At 42.8% G+C, this 26,733-nt stretch overlaps 1 protein-coding gene across 1 annotated transcript; it reads right to left on the bottom strand.

Annotated features, from left to right (window-relative positions):
* Positions 1–20,726: 20,726 nt before the first annotated feature.
* Positions 20,727–26,480, bottom strand: SPTSSA (serine palmitoyltransferase small subunit A). The gene is made up of 2 exons (XM_086749372.1): positions 26,313–26,480; positions 20,727–23,185 (listed from the first exon to the last, which is right to left on the bottom strand). The coding sequence occupies exons 1-2, from the start codon at positions 26,413–26,415 to the stop codon at positions 23,082–23,084; spliced, it is 207 nt and encodes a 68-aa protein (XP_086605498.1). The 5' UTR covers positions 26,416–26,480; the 3' UTR covers positions 20,727–23,081.
* Positions 26,481–26,733: the final 253 nt, after the last annotated feature.

Below are 26,733 nucleotides of genomic sequence, written 5' to 3'. Positions count from 1 at the left end.
GTAAAAACAGCCCCCATGTAAGAGATGTCCTTTAATCTGCTCACGCAAGCGTGGGCTGAGGCTCTCCTTTCCCGAGGTGCTTGGTGGGGTGAAGAGGGAGAGTGCTCATCTGTGACATTTTGGAGAGGATTGATGGATTTTTTTTTTTAATTATTTATTTTCAGGCCAAGCAAAACATTCTGTAGTCTTTAACTGATATGCAAACAGTATACCAGTATGAGGTAGGAAACACAGGTATAAGCTATGTCTGAAAAGGGGGCTGGTGCAGATGGGTCAAGGCTGGGCTACAGGACTTCCCACCCGCACACAGGAGAGGGCTGTGCTGGGCTTAGCAGAGCTGGCACTGGCAGCCAGGAGACACCTAGCTGCAGAAAAAACACAGGCCTAAGCAGAAAGACAGACCTGGGTCACTATAGGATGGGGAAGTGTCAGGAAGGACCAGTATGACCTCCTCATCTTGATTCCTCAGAGCACCGGAGGTCCTGCCATCACTTCCGCTCCATCCTAACAACTTGCAGTACAACAGGAACTTTTGGCCGTGCAACCCATCTTCCCCCGAAACAAGCTTACCTCTCCTTTGGCCTTGCACAGTTTTAGTTTTGAACATTAATTTATTTTGCTATGCACATTTACTCCAGGAGAGAGTGGCTCCTTTGCTGCCACTGTACAAATCAATTGTTCAGTCTTTGCCGGAGAAGTGCACACAGTTCTGCTCGCTCCATTACAAAAGGGATCTATCAGCACAGGGAGAGTTTCTGGGACAAATGCTACGGATTATTAGAAACTCAGGAAGTACAGAGCAAAGGCAACAAAATGCAGCTGTTATCTAAGAAAGGAGTTGGGTGCTTCAATATATCCTTTAAAACAACACAGATACTGTGTACCTGATAGACACAAAACATTTTATTTCAGCGATATAATGCGGGATATTCTGAGATATAGAGTGTTCACTGTTGCTATAACAACATGCCAAGAGTGCTACCACCATAGCATTAAAACTGCAGATATTTGTGATAAGTTTGATTCATAAGAAAAGAGACAGAAGCCTAGGAAGCTGTACAAGCAGAAGCTTGAGGTCAGATCGAATACTTTTACTTTTCAGGGAGGAGGCAGAAAATAAAGAACTGTAGGATTTGAACAAAGGAAAAACAGCATTAGACAGTTATAACGACCACTCAGCCTGAACAACTGCCTAGCACTAACACTGCTTCTCCATAATCCATTCAGTTTTGCTGTAATGACAAAAAAAAAAAAAGGCCTGTGTCAATATGAGGAAGAGCTCTTTCACCTCTCATATGACAAAGCACATGAGGCTGACCTACCATCAAAGAGGTGCTCATTTAAGGACAAGCTCTTCTGTTGCTGGCATATCTTGGGAAAAATGAGTTTGTTCTCATTTTGCTTGCTGTGATGTGTCAATACTCTAGAGAAATAACAAGTATTGCAGTCTAGACAAATCTATTGATGAGCAGCTGCCTCTCATGTATTTTTGAGAAGTAATAGCTTCGGTGTCTCCCAGGGTTTTGTCAAGGGAGCTCTTTCCTAGCAATAACACGAGGCAGAACATCAATAGAGAGGGGCTCAGTCTTTATGGCGCTTACTCTCGAGTGGTCTCAGTACCCCATTGCTATTTTCATTGTTTGAGTCACACAAGTGCTGAGTGACTTAACATAGGAACAATTTGTATAGGAACCTATTTTGAGGAGGAAAAGGCTGGCTCTCGTAGGTACAGCAATTGCACATCAGGCAACTCAGCCTGTTCTCAAATTAGTCACAGAAATCTCCTCATCAGGGTAAATGTCAAGATACGCTGGCCATGAGTCACAGCTGCCATCCTCCATTTTAAAAGGTTTGAATCCTTATGAACTGTTAGTGGGATTGAGACAGAAGTGTGATGACGCTAACCTTGAAACACTGGAATTGTGTTTCCATCACCATTTAGACTGCTCCGTCCTCTAGCACTATTTCAGGTGACTGAATTAGCACCTGGACCAGAAAGGAGACAATTTATATATATATTGGAAAGAGCAAGAACTGTCAGAAACTCAGCATCTCACCTAAGCAGTGAGATGCTTAGAGAAATCTCAAGAGTTATATGAGATAAAACTAATTTAAAGGTTGTGGATTACTGTCTCGCTTTTTGTTTCCTGTACATTCAGTACAACCCAGGGATGGGGATTACTCTGATTATAAACCATCTTAACAAAGTAAAAATTAGGCAGCAAACACTGTTTGAGAAATTGCCAAAAACATTACGCATATTTTTCCATATTTTTCTGAAAAATGGTAGGTCTCACACAAGAGGTAGAAATCAACAATCGAAGCCAAATTTAGGAAAATGCTGCCTGCATTTTCAGACAAAACTGATCCATTCGTGCCAGTCTGATAAACAGAGTGATGTACTAATACAAACAAACTAATCTCACTGCCACATAGTTTGCAGCTTTGTGATCATTTGCAGCTAAGTTCATTGCCACTTTACAATGAAGCTTAATTGGCTGTAGATTATCGCATTGTATTTTATATACCTGGCTTTGTTGTAATTTCAATTAACATTGCTGACCCTGTAACCTCATTATTGTTATTATGCTGACAAGGAACAAGTTTGCACATGTTGTCTCTCCGCCTCCAGAACATCAGCTTTATGACAGGCTGTGAGGTTCACCATTACCAAGCTAACCATCCCTCAATACCAAGTTCAGAAAGCAGTAAACACCTAAAATCACTCTTTGCAGTGCTAAGAGCCAACTCCGTACAGCGTATGATATGAGCACTGCACCTGGGCCACCCACGTGCAGCATCAGCACCCATCGCTGGGGATCGCAGGATGGACCCACGAGAGGTAGGCACTGTATCACCCACATCCGTTTCACCCCTCCGTGGGCATCACAAAATCCCAGAGGGGGTGACAGCAGAGTCACTAAGGTGCATTTGTCCACTCATTAATATCAAGTACGCACATTCCACTGAGGAGGGGAATAGAGTGCGCAGGGATGTTATGAAATTGCCATCACTGGTCATATCTCAGATCTCAGGTTAGACAGACATCACTCCAGCTCAACATAGCAGCTGCTGCTGATCTGCATAGCTGGTCGTGTGCTTGCGTGGGAGATGAGTAAGACAACGTCCAGCCTCACTTTTTCTATTGCTCTCAGATTTTGCTGTCCTAACATTGCTTTGTCTTTTTTTTCCCCTCTGGCCTATTCTTCATCAAAACAAACATCTTGTTGACTTAAAAACCCACAAACGTGCAGCGAAGCGAGAGCTGCCTCCCCCTTACAGCAGCCTAACTGGTTTTGACCATTGGTACGCTGCATAATTAAACTGTGACCCCTCTGAGCAGAGGGAAACAGAAAAGGGGCACCGAAAGCGCTCACCACAAGGTGGAGTACCGGTCCCCTCTGTCCAAATACGTGGACATACTGCCCAAGAGTAGCTGGAAGACTTAAGATCAGGAAGTCAGGTAAAATACCTCCCAGATTAGACATAAGGCCACAGCGCAATTGGAGGTGTGGTAAGAGCATACCTGAGCCAGGCCCGCACTGGCTTTGGTGGAGCTGGCTCCGGTAGAGGAGCGAGGTGATGGCACAGACTCAGCGTGGGCCAGGTACGCACATAGAATCATAGAATGGTTTGGCTGGAAGGGACCTTTAAAGGTCATCTACTCAAACCCCCCTGCAAGGAGCAGGGACACCTTTAGCTAGATCAGGCTGCTCAGAGCCCCGTATAAACCCCTTGCATCTCCCCAGCAAATCCAAAACGCATTTCAATTCAAAACACCCATTTATCAACATCAGGATAAGTAACCTGACACAAAGCTGAGGGATCCCCCCTCAGAAGCTCTTTCCATCAGCGTTGTTTAGCTTCCCTGCTAAAGGCTGATTGAAGCTGTACTTTCCTCTGGGCTTGCAACTGGTTGCTCTACAAAAACCACTGCACCAAGTTGCTCTGAATCACCCATCAAGCAGGATCCTCCGATAGAGCAGTCCACAGAGGCTTCGTTACCTCCTGGGACAGGAGCAGAGTTTCCGGGAGTCACTGCTCCATATTTGTTTTCACTGTATCAAATAGAGTAAAAATATATACTCCTGCCAGGTTTCACCACAGAGCCAAGATTTATACGTGCTTTTGCAAAGCTGCAAAAGCAGATGTTTGTTCCTTCCTCATACCAAAGGCTTCCGACAACAAGAGTCAGCAATCTGGTTGTACAAGCTTCCCTGACTGTGAGGGGAAACGTCCATTAGCATCCAAAAGCTGCGGGCTGGAGTAGGCAGGAAGTAATAATCAGGAGTAATTTTATGGCAGACCAAGCCAGAACAACATAGTGGAAACTGATTGGCTTCACCAGCAGAGCTCCTAGGTAACTCCAGATGTTTAGAAAGCTCAAAGAGATCTAGGAAAGCAAAAAGGAAAAGCTGTTATTCAACATGGTATGTTCAGATCAAATAAAAGTGGAACAGTAGAGTAATAAGTATGGAAGGGATATTATCCATCTACTAAATCCTGAAGTCCTTGCCTCAAAAGCCTTAAAACAAGGAAAAGGATAACCAACCAAAGGCTTAGAAAAGGGGATGACCCAGGAAACAGACTTATCAGTACAACCTGAAAGGGCATAAATTTAAAACAGTATGAGAACTGAAAGTGAAAACACTGAGCAAAGAGGCGAAGAGGAACAACCACAGATCAAAACTAGGAGGAAAATGGAAAAGAGCACTCTTGTCAACTTTCATCTTCCTAAAAATAAGGATTCTGTCTCCAAAATGTCACGAAATCAAAAAAAAAAAAAAAAGGAAATAAAAACCCGCAGGATTTAAAGACTGAAATGACTCCTCCTCCTTCTTTTTAATAAAGAATAAGCTTAACCTCATTTTGTTTATTAAAGATTTTGACTGTATGCAGAGCCTGAGCTTGGGTGTGCCGTGTTTGGCACTGAGTTGTAATACAAACAAACTCCAGCTGTGATGCATGGAAAGCCTGGGAGCAGTGAAGAGCTTAATGTCTCTAATTAATGTCTGTTTGGACCTAAAATGAGGCATTGGAGACTCCAGAAAAACTTTGTCATGTAATGCATCGGAATTAGGGGAGTGGGGAATTAGGAACTGCATAAATAAGTTTGTCACTGCTGTGCTCTGGATATATTTGTGCAACAGAGATGATAATGAAATCAGAGCACTTTCTCCTGTGCTGTGCCCAGGCACAGTCATCCTTGTGTCTCCTTTTTCACTGCAAGAGCTATGGCAGGTCAAGAAGAGGAGAAAGATGTGAAGGAATACTGTGTTTAACCTACCTTCAGGTCTACCCTTTAAGCACTGCAGCTATGTCTGCATTTGACTTGAAACATACTCCTAGAGTACAGGTGCATGTCACCATAACATAGTTGGGTTTTTCAAAGCAGATAAGCTTTTCAAACCAAAAAGTAAGTGTCTGAAAGTCAGCTTTAAGTGGAGATAAACAAAAGTAGGTTTTTCAAAGCTTTAATTCACCCCACAAGCCAGAAAATAATCATAACCTTTCTGCTCTCTGTGCACCACAAGAAGAAAACACGCAGGGAGCACGTGCCTGCCACTGCCGGGAAACTGAGTGCATTTGTGGGCACAAGCCATTCCCACTCAGCTCCTCCATCCTCAGAGCACAGAGCTTTACGCGACTCCATATTCTCCTGCCGAGGTTTCATAGGCTGAGATAAAAGCACAATTAAAGACAGCCTATAAATCCCATACACCTGAACTCACAGTCCAGGAGCCAGGATATTTACTCTTCACCTCAGTACTGCTCCTTACCAGGCAATGCTGCGTACTTCTACTCTGTTGTTTCATTACCTAGGCTATAGTCAGTGCCTGCTTGCCCAGGCTTGACCCCAAGAATTTTGATCCATAATAAAAAGACCTCTTAACTCACCCCCCTGCTATGCAGCGTATCTCCCACCCTTCACAAACGCCAGGAAAAGTTCACAACAGATCTGGCTCTGAGGCCACCAGTTTGGGGCTGCAGAGGCTGGCACAGACACTGACCCCACGCTTCCCAGTCCCCAAAGACCAGCTAGAGCCAGTTCTGAAAAACAAAAAAAGGACCTGAGGCTGACCAGGGACAGCAAGGTGGTGGCGGTCACAATGAGGTCGGCTAACTAAGAAGTAAGGTCCAATAGAAAAAGAATTATTTCAGCTTATCGTGTGTAAGAAGAGACATAAGACACCCAGAATGTAGCAAAATTGCTTTCTCCCACAGGTGTACGGCAGGATGTATCATAGAAATACTACGCTCACAGAGTGCCAGCATTAATTATCATAGTAACAAACAACAACAACAAAATACACACACAGACACAGACACACTCTAGGATAAGTCAGTATGAAACAGAAAGTCAGTTCCCGCTGTTCCCAAAGCAAAGCATAATGCTATGGATATCTACAAGCCCTCTAGCACAAAATGTCCGGAACAGGCCTGGCTCTAACCCAGCACGTCCAGTTAACTGGCTTTCTCAGCTGCCCGCTCTCCAGCCGGGTCATGGCCTTCAGAAGGGCCTTCCAGCAAACAGGAATCTGTGATGCCTCGTGCAAGGCTCCATCTCCCTTCAGAAACACTTTGTGAACAGGATCGTGTTACCTGAAGACAACAGGCAACAATCCAGTTGCCTGTTGTCTTCAGTCACAGAAGATCATTGGAGTTACCAAATGAAAACAGTAACTAATAACACAAATTTTGAAAAGCGGGTATCCAGGGTTACTGACATAATTGTGAGCTTCCATTGACTAAGATGTGAACATTCAATACCAGGCAATCCCATCTTTTAGGTTATTACCAGTTTTTCAATACCTTATCATATAAAATGGCCCTTACCTCAAGTCAGGATTTAATCATCCCATCATCCTACCAAAAGTAGGGAAAATCAAGATATATGCATGTTTACCACTACCAATCACTCACCAAGTGTGAGAAAAGGTTAATCCTGAAAATTTAGTTTCTATCTCCAAATATAAGACATTAGGAAAACACTTTTTTTTTTTTTTTTTTTTTTAAAGAGATACGTGGGTGTCCACAGGCCAATAGAAGCTAAGAAGTCCATATGAAAGATGTTCATACAAAGTATCAAAAATTTATTGTGTCCATTAGAAATGCCTTTGTTCTTTGGAGGAAAGTTTTTAATACCCCTCAGCTTGAGGTCCCACTGTAATCCAACCTGGAACACAGTTAATACCAGCAGAAGGAAAGAAGGCATGGAACTAATTTGATTGGATTACTCAATTTTTGGTCCCTTATTATGCCAAAAGAGATTGTGTTTAGCACTGGTATAGGTCTGTAAGAATTAAAAATCTCTGTTGTTTTTCCTTGTCGGTTATCCCTGGTTACTTTCTGCTTCCTCAGCTGTTGCCAAGCTCCCCATTAAAATTAGTGGTAATTGATCTGCAGAACACAATAAGCAATAGCAACCTTTCTCCCTAATTTTCTAGGGCACACCCCAATCTCACCCACCATGTTCTGGTTACGCTGCATGGTGCCAATGGGGTAGCACCATCACCACTGGTGCAGCACGGAGCTGGTTGCACAATAAATGCCCAAGCTGGATAAGGATGAGGTGGAGCTTCACAGGGCTTTGAGAGGTCTGAAACAACATCATAAAGCTAATGGAAATAAGTCCTACTTGAACATCTCTTGAGGGAAGGCAAACAGCCTTTTCCATCCAACTTCCTAAGCACAACCTAAAGTGCAGTCTAAACTGTGAGAAGCTTTTTAGGCAGTTCGCCAGTGATATACTCATTATAAAGTACAGCAAATGGACTTTCATCAGAAAACGTATTTTAATTTTATTCTTCACTGAAGTTCAATGTACCTAACTGCCCTAAAGAAGTACAGTAAAAAAAAGAAAAGAAAAAAAAAAATCTCACAGGGAGCTGCTCTGTGCTGTGACAGACTGAACTCTATCCCATACTGTAGTCAGCTCAGGCTATCTGCAGTTCTCTGTCCTGTGCAGAGCTGAACTGTTCAGCCAAGGATTCTGCATCATCAGTTCCCTGATGATTTGTCTTGTGGATAAAGATTTCCAGCCCCAGAGCCTTCAAACGGGCACACTTCATCAGCGCTAAGTTCACTTTACAGAAGCATTTACACTGAGTGCAAGGAAAGTACAAGCGTTTATGCTTTGAGAAGAGAATTTTACTCGTTTTTCACAAATATTCAGCTCCACTTCAGTGGATTTAGTTGGCTTCAGGTTTAAATTTTAAGTACTCACTGACAGAGGGAGAATAAAAAAGAGGTAAATACGCTGCACTCAGCACACAATACAGCAAGGCAGCATGATCTCTCCAAACAGCTCAGACACGCCAAGGTGAAATCACAACACTTGGCACATCAGTGACACCAATCTCACCAACTTGAACAGGGCTGGGATTCCTCAGCATTTTGGCCAGGCTAGTTACCACTCTAGCACTGGAGTTACCTAACTCCTACTGGAGAAAAGGAAATAAGAGCGCTGGCTTAAGACAAGCAGAAGCTTGTCTGGACCTGCTGCAAGCGCACACTCAGCGGAAAGAGAAAGGCGCCGAGGGGATGCAACGGGCTTCACGGTTTCTTAGAAGCACCTGAAGTGACAGGCTGTACCCCACCAGCTTCAGTAAAGTTTCAAAATAAGCTGCAATATGTTTTTCGCAGTGAGAATCTGAACAAAATCTTCTCTAGAAAAAAGAAGTGTCACAAAATTATTACCTGCTGCTATAATCTGTACATCCCACAGTACTGTTCCTCGCTCCCTACTCAAGTTTCCTTTTAGTTATCAAAAAGGGAGCTTTCACCAGAGAGCATCAGAAAACCACACAGGGTTTCTGTGGAATTTGTTGGCTTTTCAAATGTTGATGACAATCTGACCATTTTCCCAGCTTCAGTGTGCAAAGCTTTGCTCTCCACTTCAGAGACCAGTCCTATCAACACTCTGTGCCCCTCATCTCCCTTCAGCTTCATCACCTGCATCAGGCAGCCTTGGATAGATACGCTTGCATTAAAGTAAGACTGAACTGCCTCATTTATTCAGGTCAAGATGAGCCCTACAGGGAACATGTTTAGCTCTGGGTTTCTCATCAGCACTCCCTGCTGCCCTCCCTGCAGCCAGCCCTGCTTTTCTTCCCCCACCACCTTCCATCTCCAGTTTTCCCCTGCTCCACAAAGAGCATGTCCAGCCTCTGGAGACCTCAGCCTTGGCTCTGGCCTCTCCCAGCTTCACCAGTTCAAAGTAAATGTTGTACAGTTCTTATGGCTGCCAGGAAGGCCTACATTTTCAGGAAGAGGAAGGGAGTATTTTCCTGGGGAGGAAGGTGTCTTTTTTTCTCTTCCCAAACATACTTCATCATAGTCACTCAAACTTCCATTTTGAAAAGTGCTGGTTTAACTCAGGGCTCCTGTCATCCTTTCTTTCGTGACTGCCATACTGCATCTCCCCTTTAAATGGAGAATAAAGTGGCATGGGAAGCATCATACATCTGATGGAAGATCTCCTCCCTTTCCGTAACAGTGCTGATGCTTTACTACTTCTGGATGCAATTTGCAAAAAATCCAAGTTGCTTTATTTTTTTTCAGACATTGCATACAAGGTGTTTGCCATGATGCCTACGTAGCATCCCGGGGTGGGAAGAAGGGTGCCAATCAATATTTCAAACCTCAGTGGCTGCAGTGCTGAGAGCCAAAAATGATCAAGCTTTATAACTGATTAGGCCACATGATATATTTGCTACATATTCAGTTGCCTTATAACACGTCCTCCCCTCCTTAATAACCGATATGCATCTCTTCCCTTCCCCATCTTCTACTCCTCCCATCATCCGTATGGGTCAGCACTGCCTGCACGAGTTGTGCGTGGCTCCACAGGACCACAGAGCAGACTGTACCTAGGGACAGGCATTGATCCATGGGCCATACGGTTTGCTCTATCCCATACATGTGAATGGGCAAAGTTTCTCCTGGAAGGACGGGTAAGCTAAAAAGAAGAAATGTTGCTGTCTTTTATTTTGAGAACGCTGTGAGGTCTGGACTGCATCAGGAGTTAAAACTGCCCTGTGGTAACAGTGATGACTGAAAAGGAAAAGAAACATGAAGATGTCATACCAAGGATTGATCAAACTTGAGTGGATGAGGCTTCCCATGAATACACACCCCCCTCACTTGGCAGCTTCACCCAGAAATCAGTAATGGCAGGGAACTACCTACCCAAGGCTGCTTTTGGGAGGTGAGCACAGCAGGACATAGCCCAGTGGATGATGACGATAATAGAAATGCTTCCTGACACAGAAGAAACGGACAGGAACATGAGGAAGGCCTGCTAGATTTGGTGCTAACGTGTAGGGAGGGATCAAGTAGGAAAGTAAAGGTGATAGCAACCAAGAAGCGATAGACTGAGTGATCCTTTGGAAGGCTGAGTAAAAGATATTAAGAAAACTACCTTCAAGACAAGATAAAGTCAAATAAACTTGCCTGTTATGAACTCTTACTCTGTATGAAGGGGGAAAAAATTTAAAAAAGGAATTAGGTGCCACTTCCTCAAAGAAATTACACAAGAGCTCTTTATTGACCTCAGATAAAAAAGGCGAAGTGTACAGAAAACAATCTAGGTCACACTACTAAAGATGAGGATAAATGAATAGCAGGAGTGCCTAGAGACAAAATCAGGAATGCCAAGACAAAGTGAAATGTAACTAGGAAGGGACATTAACAGAAATACTTCAGGAGGCAGAAGAATAGGAAATTTAGAATAGGAATTCAAAAAGAAGAAAAAAATTTAAAAATTGCAGTGTCATCATACAGGAGTCTTCACTAGAAATGTAGAAGCATATAGATAGTTAATACAATTAATACCAACAACAAAAAAGGGTAAGATTACACATGGCACAATTAATTAAGTTCTTCTAAGAAAAATATTTTAAAAGAAAAGTAATTAAATAAAAGCAGATTCACAGATCACTTGAATTTTTAGCTCAAGTGTGCCAATAAGAATCGGTTATGATAACTTGGACATCCTTTTCATATTGCTTTGGCACAATGCTGTTTGTTCTAGGACAATTCAAAAAATCCAGAGGAATTAATTCCAGAAGCATTGATGGTCATCCTGGAGAACTCATAGGCAGTTTCTGGCAGAAAGAAAAATCTACTGCACCTCTAACAAGGGGAGGAAAAAGAAGAGATGGAAATTAAAAACCTGTCATATTCAGTTGCCAGAAAACTACTAGAATAAGTCATATCATCTGTAAACCCACCAAAGGTACTAAAGCAGAAGAACGGTAGGGAACAAATCATACCAAACCAGTCTAATTTCCTTCCACAACAGACCAAGAGGCCTTGTGGACAGGGAAGAAGCAATCGATGTCAAAACTCAATTTCAGTAAAGGCCTTTGATGTTACCTAACGTGAGAATCTCCTAAGTAAGCTGCAGAAGCAAAGATTAGATCAAACCACCATAAAATGGCTGCAAAAGTCATCTGATACTATTCCTAAGAGGTAATTATCCATGGTTCCTTGTCAAAAAGAAAAGATGCATTGAGGTGGATACTTCATGGATAACTGCACCACTTCCAACTTCATTCAGTGCTTTCACTAATAATTTGGACAATTGAATAAACAACCTTATCAAATCTGCACATGAGAAAGTAGGGAGAACTGCAAGTGTGCTGGATGGCAAGCAGAATTCAAAATAAATAAACTGGAGCAGCAGTCAGGAAAAGGAGACAAACTGAGCAGGATCTTACGTCAAGCACTGCATTTTCATAGTAACACCCAGCTCAATGACTTTGGGACAGGAAATAGCTGGCAAGGTAACAGCCCTTAAGAGTATGGGAAGGCAATAGATATCAAGCAGAAGGCAAGTCAATATACTGCAACTATGAAAAGGCAAACATCAGACAGGGAGGGATGAACAGGATTATCTCATGTGTCTTCCAGGATACAATTTTCCTACTTTAGTCAGCACTGATAAGGCCTCAGATGAGATAACATCCAGTTTCAGAAAAGATTTGAGGCAATTTAGCTTATAGAAAATAGTTAATTCCCTGCCTCATCCCTCCAGCCTTCAAATATATAAAAAACTGTTGCAAAGGGAAAAGGAACTATGAGTCATCTTTGCGCATGGTGGACAGGACAGGTAGCAATAGGCTTAGAGGGAAGCAGGATTATGGTTAGAAATGAGGAAAATCTTCATAATCTAAAGGGTAACAGCCCCACCCCTCAAGAGATTACCTGGTTTGTTCCTTTATTTGTACAAGCATAAGATACAAAAAGCATCTTGAAAAGACACATAAGGACAAGAACAATCATAAGACCTTTTGGCTCCCAAAATTGCATGTGACCCCGCTGATCATGGAAACAGGCTCCCTTCCCTTCAAAACCATGCACTGTTTTTTGCTGTGCTAACAGTCCCCAAAATGAATCTCTTAATTGGAAGAGAGCTCCGCAAAAGCGCACAGCTGGGAACAGCTGGGGAATCAGCCGCTCCCAGACAAACAGATGCCGTTTCCTTTCCACCAGTGCAAACTCTCTCTCTTGCAGACAGCATCCTCGTTAAAGGGTGATTCCTGGGGGGTTGTCATTAGCTGATAGCTTTGTCAGAAGGTTGATTTGACTATAAACCTTAAACTTACAGCTTGTTAAAAAATACAGCAGTTGTTGTTTGATGTTTGTCATCCACTTGACATTCTGGCTTGCTATACCAGTACATCAAGCCAGTATGACAAACAGGCTAATTAAATGGAGAGCAGGAACTGTTTTCACAAGCTTCACCCAAACCGTAGAGGTGAGCTCTAATTCCTTGAGTGCTGTCGCTCAAAATAAGTCACTGCATTTCAAGTTGTTGCCGGGGGGGTTGCAGAGATCAGGTGTGGTCACCCTGATGTATCGGGTAATTGGGAAATCTGTCTCATTCCCAGAGTGAAGTTTTCAATCAGGTGTAAAGAAAAGCCGGAAGTTAACGCACTTGGGGCCAAACACATAGCGTGGATCAAGGGATACCTACCCCAAACACGTGCTAATAAGGATGCTACAGTCTCCCTGATACTCTCCTAAATTAATTTGGATGTGAAAGCAAGGACTGGAACCTGGGTTCCCCCAGATGAGTGACCACAATACTGCATTTTAGCTATGCAAGTAAAGTTGGTGCTAACTTCAGCTAGCAAGGGTAACCACATCCCTTGCCCATTCAACTGGACATAGAGACAAGAGAAATTCAAGTTACAGTTTTTGCAAAAATCCCAGAGCCCTCATAGCCCAAAGAAGCTAAGAATCACCTCTAGCAAGAGCAAAAGCTCCCTCCCACCCTTTTCAACAAAAGGACACAAAAGAAAGGTCTGGTCTCTACCTGAAGGCACACCTAAGTGGCACTTTTTAAGTGTTCTGACACCTACAAAAAAAAAAAAAAAGTTTTTTACAAAATGCCTTTTTTTTTTTCTTGTTCATGAAGATCCAGGACTGGGAGACAACAAAGCATTCCTTTTTAACAATTCTTATTAACCACACATTGTTCAGGAATTCAGAAAAGAACATCAATAGCAATTCTATAATAACCAAAAGGAAAGAAAAATTACTCTATAAATACTGACTGCAAAACCAGGCTTGTTTTATCTGGTTTACAGTTTCAGGCCCTTCATGAGAACAACCAGCTCCCATAAATAAGCTATTTTCAAGTTCCACAGGGAACAGTCTCAAACTGAATTAGGGGAAATTAGATTCTTCTTTCTGTTCTCTTCCAGAAGCAACACTTTACAGAAAGAGGAGAGGAGACATTTTGGTTCCTTAACAGCAGAGTCATTCATGACTATGACATGTTAAGTCTGAAGTATAGAAGTCCCCAGATGTGTATAAGGATGAATCAACCTTTAAGCCCAGAAAACAACTCAGGATATGCATTCCAATGTAAAAAAAAAAAAAAAAAAAAAGTCACTTTAATGATGTACCAACAACGACAAAGTACAGGGCAAGTCCATGAGACACCTATTGTGAAAACAGGGCTCATGAGAAGGTAAATAATTGTGCTCAGCTCACAAGCTGTTCAGTTTTATAGGAAACCGACTTCCAAAATATCGCTGGACATGCCTCCCCTGATTCTTTTTCTCATTTCAAGCTCAGAAAATAGTGCTTTCCATTCTGTTGTTTTCAGTCTTGTTAGCTATACCTTTTTATTGACTAATAACAGCATTGAGGGAAATGCAGTGTTGCTGTAAAGATCATCATGGAACCACAGGTGCTGTCATCTCAGCACCTTCCCTGTACTTTCACTCTGTCATCCTATGACTTTCTAACACTTTGGGTTCTGTATAGTTCTCCTAATGCCTACTCCTTCAGTTGCTATTACGATCCATGTGAATTTTTTGGTATTGCTCCTTCACCTGACTTTTTCCCTAGTCTTTAAAGAACAATAGAAAAGCTGTTTCAAAGGGACTTCCAGAGATCACCTAGTCCAGCCTCCTGCTGAAAGCAGGACAATTGCCAGCACTAGTTCCAATCAGGTTAGTCATGGCTTTGTCTAGCCAAGCCTTGAAACCTTCAAGGATGGAGGTTTCACAACTGCTCTAGGAAACCTGTTTCTAACTCCTAACCATCTTTGTAGCCTCTTCTGGATAGTTTCTCACCAAAAAGCCCAAAACCAGACACAGTATTGCAGCTGCAGCCTCAACAGCACAAAGAGGATAATCATTTCCCTTGATCGGGTGGCCATGTTCTCCCACTGTAACCTAGCATACAGGCTGACATATTTATGCTGTGAAGTTGGCTCATGTTCAGCAGATACCACTGTAACTCCCAGGACCTCTCTCAGCAAAGCTGAGAATTTCGCGCTTTTGTCAACCCACATGAGGTTTCTGTCAGCCAGATCATGAACCCAGGCTCTATCTATCAGCATTTTAACTCCCTCCCTCATAGAGGAACACTGTCTAATAATCAGGGTCATCTGTGAAGATATTGAACATCAGCCCTGTATCACCTTACAGAGTACTCCACTTTTAGCTACCTTACAAATGAACTTTGAGCAACTGGTTAGAGTCCAGCGATCCAGCCAATTCAAACCACCAAACTGTCCATTCACTTTACTCTTACTTCCCTGGTCCAAATGAAAATGCTGTGGGAGATTGTGTCAAAAGTCATTCTAAAGTCAAGGTACAAGAACATCTACAGCACTGCCCTCATCCACATAACAAGTAATTTAATCATAGAAGGCCATCTGTTTGTCTAAGCAATGCTTTTACACACCTCCTTTGTAGCCTGTCCTTACTTCTTGCACGCTCTTTTTTGGCTTTCTAGTTCACTAACATGCACCGTATTTCAGTAAGCCTTTCACAAAAAAAAAAATTCACCCTCTCCAGCCTCATAGGCAGGCAGTCACCACAGGCCCTCATGGCAGCATCAGCAGTGTTACTTTCCATGTCTTGGTTCCCTTTGTTATCGTAACTCAGTGCTTTACCCTTGGTAACTCCAGTCTCCAACTGTCAAAACACATGTAGTAACTCCGCAGGTGAAACAAAATGGACATGGATCAATTTCTGTTTCTTCTATCCATGTTCCCTCTTAAGTCTACCATCCTTCTAACCTAGGCCTGTAACTACTTGAGAAAGTATACAGCAATGCAAAAAGTATCAGTAGCATGGAGAGTTCAAATGTTGCTGAAATACCATGCAAAAGAGCTTTTCCCAACAGGACTGCTTCTTGCAGCAGGTAAAGATACCCATGACATTGGTATATCATCAGATGCATCTATGTTGGCTTTAAAAGGAATAAATATTACCATCATCAACTGATTTAGAGACAACTGATCAACGTGGCATCTGCTCCCCAGATTGCACTCACCAGGCAAGGAAGAAGGAATGAAAGGCTTGGACTAGGCCTGCCGCACATCTGAACAAGCCTTGTGGTTTTCAAACGGCGCAAGACAGAACATTTGTGCTAACACATAATCTCATATGATCACGCACTAATTCAATCCTGTGTTGGGGAACTATCTGCTGATTCCGATTACAATTCAGCAAGTATTACCTGAGCATAAACTTCTCAGGTGCTGGGATGCGATATAAGGGGTTTTCTCTCCAAAATGTTAGTTTTGAGTCAGTAACCTAACACAAGCAACAGAATAAGCTGCCATGAGCCTGGCACCTGTAACTAGTTGCTCCAGACAAGCATGCCTTTAGATGACTCCTCAGATGGTCTGATAGCACAATCCTATTATGTCAGCAAGAATATTATGCAAAGATGCTTTCCAGAATTGCGTAACATTACTGGTTGTTCTGGTTTTTTTTAGTGAGGGGGGGCCTAAGGTGATAGCTTCTGTAGGAAACTGCTAGAAGTTGCTCCCCTTTGTTCAGTGGACTCAGCCGGGCCTAGGGCGGACTGTGATAACGCCTCTGCGAGAACATATTTAAGAAGGGGGAGGAAAAAAAAAAAAAAAAAAGATGTGAAGCACCTGAGTGGGGGCAGAGATGGGGAGGCACGAGCCTTGTGGGCCTTGCAGGCCTCACCCTCTGGCCTCTCGCTAGGCAGCCGACTGGGCCCAACTTGGCCCATCCTGGCTGCAAGAAGTGGAGAGGAGATGAGATGCGAATGAGATGTAAAAAGATCCTGAGAGGCATCTGCCTGCCTGTTGTGAAGAATTTTTCTTGTGAGAGCAACGGCTGCAGACGCCAAGGTCAGTGGAGAAGGAGGGGGAGGAGTAATGCGGCTCCTGGCCAAGATTCCCCTGCAGCCTGTGGTGACAACCATGGTGGAGCAGGTTGTCCCCCTGCAGCCCATGGAGGTCCACAGAGGGGCAGAGATTCACCTGCAGCCCATGGAGGACCCCACGCCAGAGCAGGTGGATGCCTGAAGGAGGCTGTGGCCCATGGAGGGCCCACTGGGGCAGTTGTTCTGCAGGGACTGCACCCCGTGGAAGAGATGACCCAGGCCAGAGCAGTTTCATGAAGGACTGTGGCCCGTGGGAGGGACCCCACGAAAGAGCAGGGGAGGAATGTGAGGAGTTCTTCCCCCAACCATGAAGCAGCGGCGTGAAACAACATGTGATGGACTGACCACGACCCCCATTCCCTCTTCCCCCCTGTGCCGCTTGGAGGAGGGAAGGTAGTAGAGATAATGTTAAGCCCAGGAAGAGGTGGGGGGAGGTTATCTCGTTCTCTGTCTCATTCTCCTGCTAGTTTTAATAATAAAGGAATAGTTTTCCCCAAGTCGCATCTGTTTTGCCCGTAACAGTGACTTTAAGGATTTCTCCCTGTCCTTATCTCAAACCTCGAGCCATTTTTCTTATATCATCTCCCCCTATTCTCTCAGAGGGTGGGGGGAGTGAGAGAGAGACTGCGTAGTCTGGTCCTGATCGGGGCTAAACTACGATACTGGCATATATTCAATAGCAATACTGAAAAACATATTCTGAGGCATCAATTTCTTGCTTTTTGAAGTATGTGAAGTAAGAACAGTTTGAAGAAAAAACAATCCAAATGGAAGAGAGGACAACAGGAGGAGAGGAACACAAACTGTGGCCAAAGGATTTTTGCTTTAAATTCTTACGTGATCATAACTTCACAGAAAAGACAAATAAGATCAATCATTGCCAAATTCTTTTAGAGGCTATGTAGTACGTCTTCTTGTCATCATGAAATACGGGCCTGAGATACACTGCCCATCTCCAATTGCAGGGACACAAAATGCAAGATATGCCAAGACAATTCCACCTGCAGATATGGGCATGAATAAAAACTGGACGTGTTAGACATGATGTTGCAGCCATATGAATATCAGTGAAGTGTTGATCATCTGCTAGTTACAACTATCAGATAGATCTTAGTGCAAGGAGCTTGTACACAAACATTCAGGCTTATGAAGATTCACATCCAAGATCTGTCAGTTTTAATAAGAAAGCAACCAGCTACCACTAGAAAATGAATCTTGGTATTCTTCCTCAAACATTATCTGGATAACCTCTTTAACAGGATTAAATAAAACAAATACTATGATTCATTTTTTTTTGTGGGAAGATAGTAGTAAGATGTTTATTAATCACATGCTTCATTTCCAAAACTCAAGCAATAAAGACTAGAAGAGCCACCTATGAAATCAGTCAACCTTTCACCATTAAAACACCCTGAAGGTAATCTAGCCTAATGAAATTTATTGCTGTGACAAGACTGATATTGTACACAGCACACACCCTTCAAGGTTAAGAAAGAGCAACAAAAGACCAAAAAAAAAAAAGTGTCTTCTGTTAACCTATAAAAGCCCGTTTCAGCCAGTAACAGGCTGTGACAGACAATCCCCACGACAATCACCACATTCCCTGCACAGACACAGTGTCTTTTCCGAGATTCTTACCTCGGCTTTGTAGCTGCCACTGGCACGGCCTATATCCAATTTAGCGATTACTGCTCCGTGATTATCTGTCTGCAACTGGCACATGCTATATCCAATTTAGCCATTACTGCTCCATGATTATCTGCCCAGCTTAAGACAGGTGTCAAGGCCGCAGGGTTTTCCATCAGTTTATTTCATCAAAATATCCATTTACGTAACTCAAGATATAACAGTAAAGCCTTTAGGATGATTATTCAGTGTCTAATCCCAAACATCATCACTCCAAAGCTTTAAATAAATAAATCACTGTCCCATCCTGCCAGTGCTAGCAGGTACCTTTATGGCAGGAAGGCTCTCTAACCCACCTGAAATAACGGGTCCACGCGTTCCAAGCACATACTTTAAATACACAGTCGTATTGCCAGGGCAGTACTATCACCCCTTAAACCAACTCTCCTGTAATGCAAGGCTCCGAGCTTGGTAACAGTTACATTTACACAAAATATTTACTTCCTTTTGTCCAGTAAGTTTTGGGGTTTAGCCCAGTTATCAACTTCAGATTTGAAAACAATGTTACACTTCCTCTAGAGAAATAACTCCTAATTTTTTCAAAACATTAGAAAAACCCATTTCCTAAAGACTTAAGTTTCACAGAAACCAGAGGCTTTGCAAAAGCCCCAGTTCATCCTGTCACTTGTTCAAAGACAAACAAAATTTTCATTTCCAGTTTCTCTTCTTTGGTATCAATTCTACTGTATCCTTTTGGGTTTACATAACGAACCAATTTTAGATCAGAATCACTGTAACTCATGTAAAAATTCCTCAAGAACTAAGAATGCCATTAACAGAGGGTTTTATCCACACAGGAAAGTGGAATCTTTTTAACAGACTCCAAAATGCCAAGAGGTTAGATGCTTCTGGGGCCACAAATCTCAGCAACCGTAAAAAACAGGGAACTGTTTTACAAGAGTCTCCAACACTTGACAGGGCTCTTCCCAAAATAAAGCATGCTTCTGTACACTCATATTATAAAGTCTAAATGCCTGATCCATAAACAGATGCAGCTAATAAATTGTACATACATATCGTAATCTTATTCACTATTAAAATAAGCAGTACTATCTACAAAATCAAGTGCCAGCCAGTGCCTCAAAGTCAGTTTAGTTTGGGGGTTTTTGTTTTGTTGGGTTTTTTAATTTTTTTATTTTAATATGACAAGAAGTCCACCCACAAACAAGACAAATTCTGTTCAGCGTACGTGCTGGATGGCTCACAGAACCCAGAGAGCACTGTGAAGAGGTGCAGCACCAACACAATCTTGGCACAGTCTGACTGCCAGCCAAGGTCGCCTCCCAGCTTTTGTACACTGTGTTAAACATTTAGTGATAAGCGATTGCACACTTCATTGCTGCACCTGAACGAAACAGGACAATGCTTTACAACATCATACCAGTTGCACCAATTTGCCGTGACACAATGCACACCTGCCACACAAGATTCACCTTTACAGTGCTATGCTTTCACACCTATTTCTTTTTAATGTCAAAGATTTACACAAATGCACAAACAGTTTTCTTGCTAAATTTTGCCAAGGAAGTCTCACTTTAGGATTCTCTGGTGTCTTCTTTCACAGGGTAGTTAAGAAAACAGAAACACTCCCCCCGCAGCCTTGTCTCCAAACAAACTGCTATGTAATAACTTCTGACAATAAATGAACAGTTTTATGTATGTGTGTATATATATATATTTTAAAAAAAAAAAAAATTATCCAGGACATACATAACATACACACGTCCTGGATCTGTTTCTGGCTCCAGACTGACTCTGCAATACTGTGCTTCGGTTTCCTCTCCTGCTTATGGCAGCTCCTACTGCAAAGGTGTTTGATGATTATTTCTACAGCACCCAGCCCTCACGTCAGCCAAGGTGCCTCTGCAGAGCTGGCTCTGGAAGCCTCCACGGCCGCAGGCTACAGGGGCTCCTGCCAGGGCGACCAGCGCAGCAAGTCATCCCACCCGGGCGGTGTGCCCCGGCCACACCTTTTGCTGGCCTCCGGCATGGGCTGGCTGATGGAGCTGTATTATCAGTTGTGCTGTAACACAGTTAATGCATTTTAAAATGCTTATTTCTGATGACTCAATCTAAACCCCAAGAGCTATTACTATTAAAAGACTAACATAAAGCCACTTGTAGGGCGCTCAGATTTTTTTTTCGCATTTCTCACAATTATTTTTTCCAACTTTATGTAAACTATTGACAGCTTAATTATTATCACTCTGTTTAAACAGAAATGTAATTGACCAGCTGCCTCCACATGGTATTTAAATTGCCTTCGACCTCCAGCTTGTGCAGAAAAAGCTTACAGTTCTATGACAAGGAGGATATGATCCCCCAACTAGCATGACAATAAAGCAGACTGCTGTGGGAAAACAACTTGGTAGACTTATGATTCATTTATTATTCAAATTTAATGATTAAATAAATTCCTACCAATACCTTTACTTTAAAAAATAAAACGTACTCTACTTCGTAATTATCACCCCTTGAATGATCTCTTCACTAGATCCACTTTATGAAAAGGACAGGCTGCAGAAACTTTCTTCTAGAAATTCAAACTCTAGTAACATATAGTATTTTATTAACAAAATTATTCCATCTTTAATAAAGTATCTGGAATCTAAAAGAACAGTCCAAGACAATGAGATTCTTGATTTACAATTTAAAAAAGAAATGCTGAAGAAGTCTGTACTCAAATTAGCAAATTGAATTCAAGTATGATATTGATCAAGCCCACTCCAGCATAACGCAATTGATTGAAGATTATGGTTACTCTTTTTTTTCCTACAAAAAGCAGACAGCTAATAAAAGTAGGTATATCAAAGCCCTTTTACAAAACCTTTCACAATTAAAAATCATGCTTAACATTCCTAATGCCACCGCATAGAAGGGCTTTCCCCCCACCCCCCATACAACTAAAACCCTTTCTCAGGAGTAGATGTGTGTCAATCACGGTAGTAGTTCACAAAGAAACATCACAGTACCAATTTAATCCATGGACAGCAGGAATTTATGCTACATTACTTCAAAAACAGTATGTTAACTTATCGTTATCACCACATATTCTTAAAATACTCACTTTTTATACTCTGGATACACTTGAAAAAAACCCAAACCCAAAACCACCACCCCAAAAACTTACTTATGTTTAGATATCCAGTTATTAATAAGCAAAGGCACTAATTTAGTGGGAGACCCCTACCAATTTGAGTAAACGTAGGGTTCACATAAGAAATTTAAGGCCCACTGTTTATAGCTCCCAAGATGACAATGGAGTTTTTAATCAAATACACACGAAGTTCTTAAATATACAGGGGGAAAACACTCTTTTCTCATGAATGTGTATTTGAGAAAATTAAACAAACCTAAAAGCCTTTATAGAACAGTTTAGTTGTACAACTTAGATATAATTCCTGATTCCAACAGAAGTTGCATAAAAGATGTAACAGCACTTATTATTACTGGACCATTAAAAAATCACAATTCTTTGGTCAAGTATCATTTTTGCCCTTTTAGAAAGTTCCGAGGAAAGCAAACAGCAATCAGAAACACATTAACTTCTCAAAGAAAGTTTTGCATCAAAGCTCTGCTTTTAAACTTTTATTTTTTAAACAACAACAAAAAAAAATCCTCCACTTAAGAAAGTTGTCACCATCTTACATTTCAGAATACAAAACTGAAAAAAAATCCCTATTAAAAAAAAAAACAAAACAACAGGACTTCAGCCAAGTATTCAGCTACTTATTGCTGTAGTTGTAACTCAAGTCCGTTTAAACCCCTATGTTTTGGTAGTTTGTAGCAAGAACATGTTTGAAACACTAGCAGCAATAGAAAACCCCTTTAAAACCTAGACATAGTTACTCTGTTGAGTGAAAATTAGCAGAAACCAAAACCACTGGAAGATAATAAATCATCCTGGAAAAGTACAATTTAATTGGTAGCTAGAAAAACAGGGTTGATTTAAAGTGCTATCCCAAAGCCTTATGTGGGCCTATCTCTGTAAAGAAAAGTCCTTTCCTCCCCCACTAGATAAAGCCCAGAACCACAGCACTACTCCAAACACAACAAACGCAGTCTTCACCCGGCCTCAATGCCTCGTCTCCCCCACCCTCCTCCAACAGGTAGGATACAGAAACTTGAAATAACTGACAATTCCAAATTTAGGTGATACGCACAAATATACTGTCGAACTAAGTCTGGACAGCAAACAGTACACCTGAGTTCAGTTCAAACTAACTTTTGTAAATAGCGTTAGACGAATATATCCATGTCTCTAACATGAATCTAGATGTATTTCCTTACAAAACGCATTAATAGAAATATCCAGGCAAATACATACCATACGATAGCAAAAGCTTTCAGCCCGATTTAATAAGATGACTTTCTGATTAAAAATAGAAGGCAATTAAGATTTACTCAAAATTACAATTAAGAAAAGCTTTCACAGTGCAATATTGAAACTGTCACAAAGTTAAGAAAATACTGATATCAAAGTACAATCACAATGTTAAAGTAGACAAAACTACTATACAAGGGCATATCTTGTAAAATTAAAAGGAATGAACACAACATAGGGGACATCTTGCATCCCCGCTCTACATATCTCAGCTCCTAGTCTTCAGAGTCATATTTGTGTCTTTCTGGCATCAGTAGAAGTCTTGTTAAAACTAAGAGGTTCATTCTTCTTTGTAGACCAGATTTCAAAGCCCGACTACTTCTTGAAAATACGTTCTTCATCACTGCACAATTTCAAAGTAGTGCAATATTGCCATGATGTGCTGAGGCATGAACACATAGCCCGTGTACAGTGCCATTCCAACAATGGAAACTAGCATGGAATCTGAATTACAGTTCAGGAAAAAAGCATTTGAAATAGAAACTGCATTAGACATCACATAACTGTAGCATTAAAACTTTCCTGAGAACTATCTTATAACATTACACTTTTAAATCAGATGGGGTCAACTGTATTCAGCAATTATAGCCACAGGAAGAACCATGTGAAGACTGAAAACCTCAACACCAGCAGGAGTGATTAGCTGAACTATGGAAGGATGCCTTTCAAGTTATCCACTGCCTTGTCATGGACACAAGACGACAGGCCAAAGTATGGGAAGCACGATGGAGAAACAGAAAATGGACACTGAGAATATACAACATGCATCTCCCTAGGTGTTAAGCAAGTCTTGCAGAAGCCAGGCCCATTCAGCGAAGAAGAAAAAAGTCAACCATCACAAAAAAAAAAATGAAACAAAACAAAAACACAGTAATATAAGTATCTGTACTGAATAAGAGTTCTTATTTCTGGATGGCCTACTCATTTTTAAGCAGACAGCAGCAGACACTGACCTCAGCTTCTTGGAACAGAATGACCTAATCAATTTAATTTATGATGCACAAAACACATCTGGTGTGAAAGCTGTACTGTTAGCCTAACAAAAGTCAGGAAACCTCAAATCCACTTCGAGCTGCCAGTGGCCTCTAGGCTCTAAGTCACTACATTATTTGGTTCATCTCTCCATCCATGTGTCATGCTGGGACCATTCCTCATGGGCAAGCAGCTCAATTTATGTATTGTTTGGTGATACTTAGGAAAAATAAACTGCAAGGGGAGTGAAAAGTATGAGTAACATCATGATATGCAACTTTCTGTTTCACTCACAAAGCCTCAGAGCATCAGCACAGCTTCAAGTCAAGTTGTGTACTTAAATAAACACTAATCTGCTATAGTACTTTACTATAGCAGATCACACTGCAAAACAAACTTCACATGAAGCTATCTGCTAAACGATCTTAAGATGACCACTTTACTAGTGGAACTCTTAACAGGGACCTGTTGTAAAACTTATATAGAGAAGTGAGACAATAACTTATAATATTCACGTACAACTGGACCTTTGTCAAGCTCTAGGGTTCTTGAAGCTTTATCTACAGAAGTTATGGCATCAGGTTACTGAAAAATTATGCCATTCAAAGTTTAAGGTTTCAGAAATTCAAAAGTACTCTAAATTAATAACAACCTGTTGATTTCATCCAACTCCTGCAGAGATTCAGTAAACTAAGACAGAAACACTATAAAAAGCACTGGAGATTAACAAGCATGATAACACTGGGCAGCGGTATTCAGTTTCCACAGGTGAAACCAAAGGAGCTGCGCATGCTCCGCGCCTTCGAGAAATCAAATCACCGCAGCACACGTGTAACAAATGCTCTACGAGCGACTTCCCCATGACAGTGCAGAGGCATTAGTTGCGCTTGTTAGAGCATACTAGCTGCTCGGTGTATTTTTAGTCCCAAAAGATTATACAGTAAGAGATACTAAAATGAAGGTCAACGCATAAATCCACGTTTCCGTATCAGCCCTCACTTCTGATTCGGGAGCACAAGCAGCAGCGAGACGTGCAGCAGAGCCACACATCCTTAGCTCCCAAGGCCGCTGTGTCTGCACTGCATCCGTACAGCACCCAGCAGACCTGGCCCACCTATGTCGGAAGCATCCAGTCTGAGGACAAAAAAAACTGTTTTGCTGACCTCAGATCGCAAGCAATACTTGTGCCAGTCATGACGTTTGCAAGTTAAGTGACAACCACCTCACTGCAACATGAGGATTTCATAAAAGTACACATGCACGCACGTTTTCATTTACTTAAATATTCTGCATGAGCTAAAAAAGCTGCATTGCTAACACAAAAGAAAAAAAAATACTCATGACTAATATAATTGCAGGGAAAGCAAAGATGAAGTTTCCTCAGTGATAAGAATGGCATAAGAAGAGGAAGATATGTTAGCAAGGAACCCAACATTTTGAAGGTAGGAACATCTACCTAAGCAATTGTGCACAGCAAGCCTATTAAAACTAGAAAAGAGTAAGTTATCTCCACTTCTTCTGACCTTAGGCAGGAAAAAAGATGCCCGAGTGCACAGCTGGAACATGGGCAACCACTTTTATATTACAAATGCAAGTTCCTTTACAAAATTGACCAGTATCTCAATAAAAGCAGCTTCTCAGTACCACTTATGCCCTTCTCTTTGTTAATGTTTTGATTAATTTCTCTCTTTGCCTCTCAACATTAATTGAAGATGGCTCAGGATCACTCATATGAGACATAATTTTAGGTCAAGATCAAAACAGTCACACTTAAAAATACTTGCAATGCCATAACAAAACTTGGGAGAATATACTGCCTGTATGAAAGGACTGGATAAAGAAGCAAACCTATAAATGGTCTTTATACAGATGCCTTCACATAAGCATCTACCAAGTTCTTCCACTCCAAAAGAGCCAAGCAAACTTACCAGCTCGAGGATTAAATACTCATCTAATAGAAATAACGTGACAAAGCACCAAGCAAGGCTTTGCAGCATGTACATTTACTTTCCACTAGGCAAAAAAAAAAAAAGAATTCAAGAACGACATCTGTGCTCAACAGAAAGCTTGAGATCTCGGTGCAAAAGACAGGAGGAAGAACTAACACAACTCTACAGGAGAAAAATTAAAGGAGAAAGAGCTCGGAGATAGAAACTCATGCCCGAGGAGAAACGGGCGAGACTGCTCGGCGGCCAGTGACAGGAGGCGGAACACACCATAAGGACTACTCCCCGATTTGGGCAGCACCTCAGTTTGCGACGCTGAGGAGCTCCAGCCCCTGCCTGCGAGGAGGGGCCGAGTCCCGGTCCCGGGCGGAGGCTGCCGCTCCATCGCCCGCCACCGCCACCGCCGCCGCCCCCGGCCCGGCCTCACTCCCCTCCCCGGCCCTGCCTGGCTCTCCTCCCGTCGCCCTTCGGCCCTCACCCCCGGAAAGCCCCGCCGGGGGCCTGCCGCCCTCGGTACGGCCACGGCCCAGGCGCTTCCCCGGCACCGGGTCGCCCACCCGGCAGCCGCGGGGCAGCCCCTCGGCCCCCGACGCCGCGCACACCCACCCACACAGGCCCAGCCGCCCCGGCAGGCCCCGCGGGCAGAAGGATACTGAAGACGGTGCGCTCCCAGGGCTCCAGCATGTAGAGCGCGGTGACCAGCAGGTACTGGTAGTACAGCCACGACATCTGCTTCCAGGCCGAGCCCAGCGCCATGGCGCGCCTCGCACTCTCCCCGCCCGCCAGCGGCCCTGCGCCGGGCCCAGGCCAAGCGGAGACGGGGGGCGGTGGCAGCCCGGGGCCCGCCCTCTCGCCGCCGGCGACGGCACGGCCCCGCCCCGCGCCCGGGCGGCCGCTGCCCCCCGGCAGGGAGGCGGCGGGGCCGTGCGGGCCGCTCGGAGAGACAGCGGCGTGGCTGCCTGCCTCCGGCGCTGAACGCCTGGCACCCACCGGTACCCTCGTACCCCGCAGAGCGCCCCGGTTTGTGTCCGATCTGATTAAATTACACGGCTGACCGCCACCCGGGAGCCCACT

The sequence above is a fragment of the Chlamydotis macqueenii genome, chromosome 5 (assembly GCF_036417535.1).
Source record: "Chlamydotis macqueenii isolate bChlMac1 chromosome 5, bChlMac1.mat, whole genome shotgun sequence".
Taxonomy (NCBI): domain Eukaryota; kingdom Metazoa; phylum Chordata; class Aves; order Otidiformes; family Otididae; genus Chlamydotis; species Chlamydotis macqueenii.
Note: the sequence above shows the minus strand (reverse complement) of the source record. Positions and strands in the feature narration are given on the sequence as shown.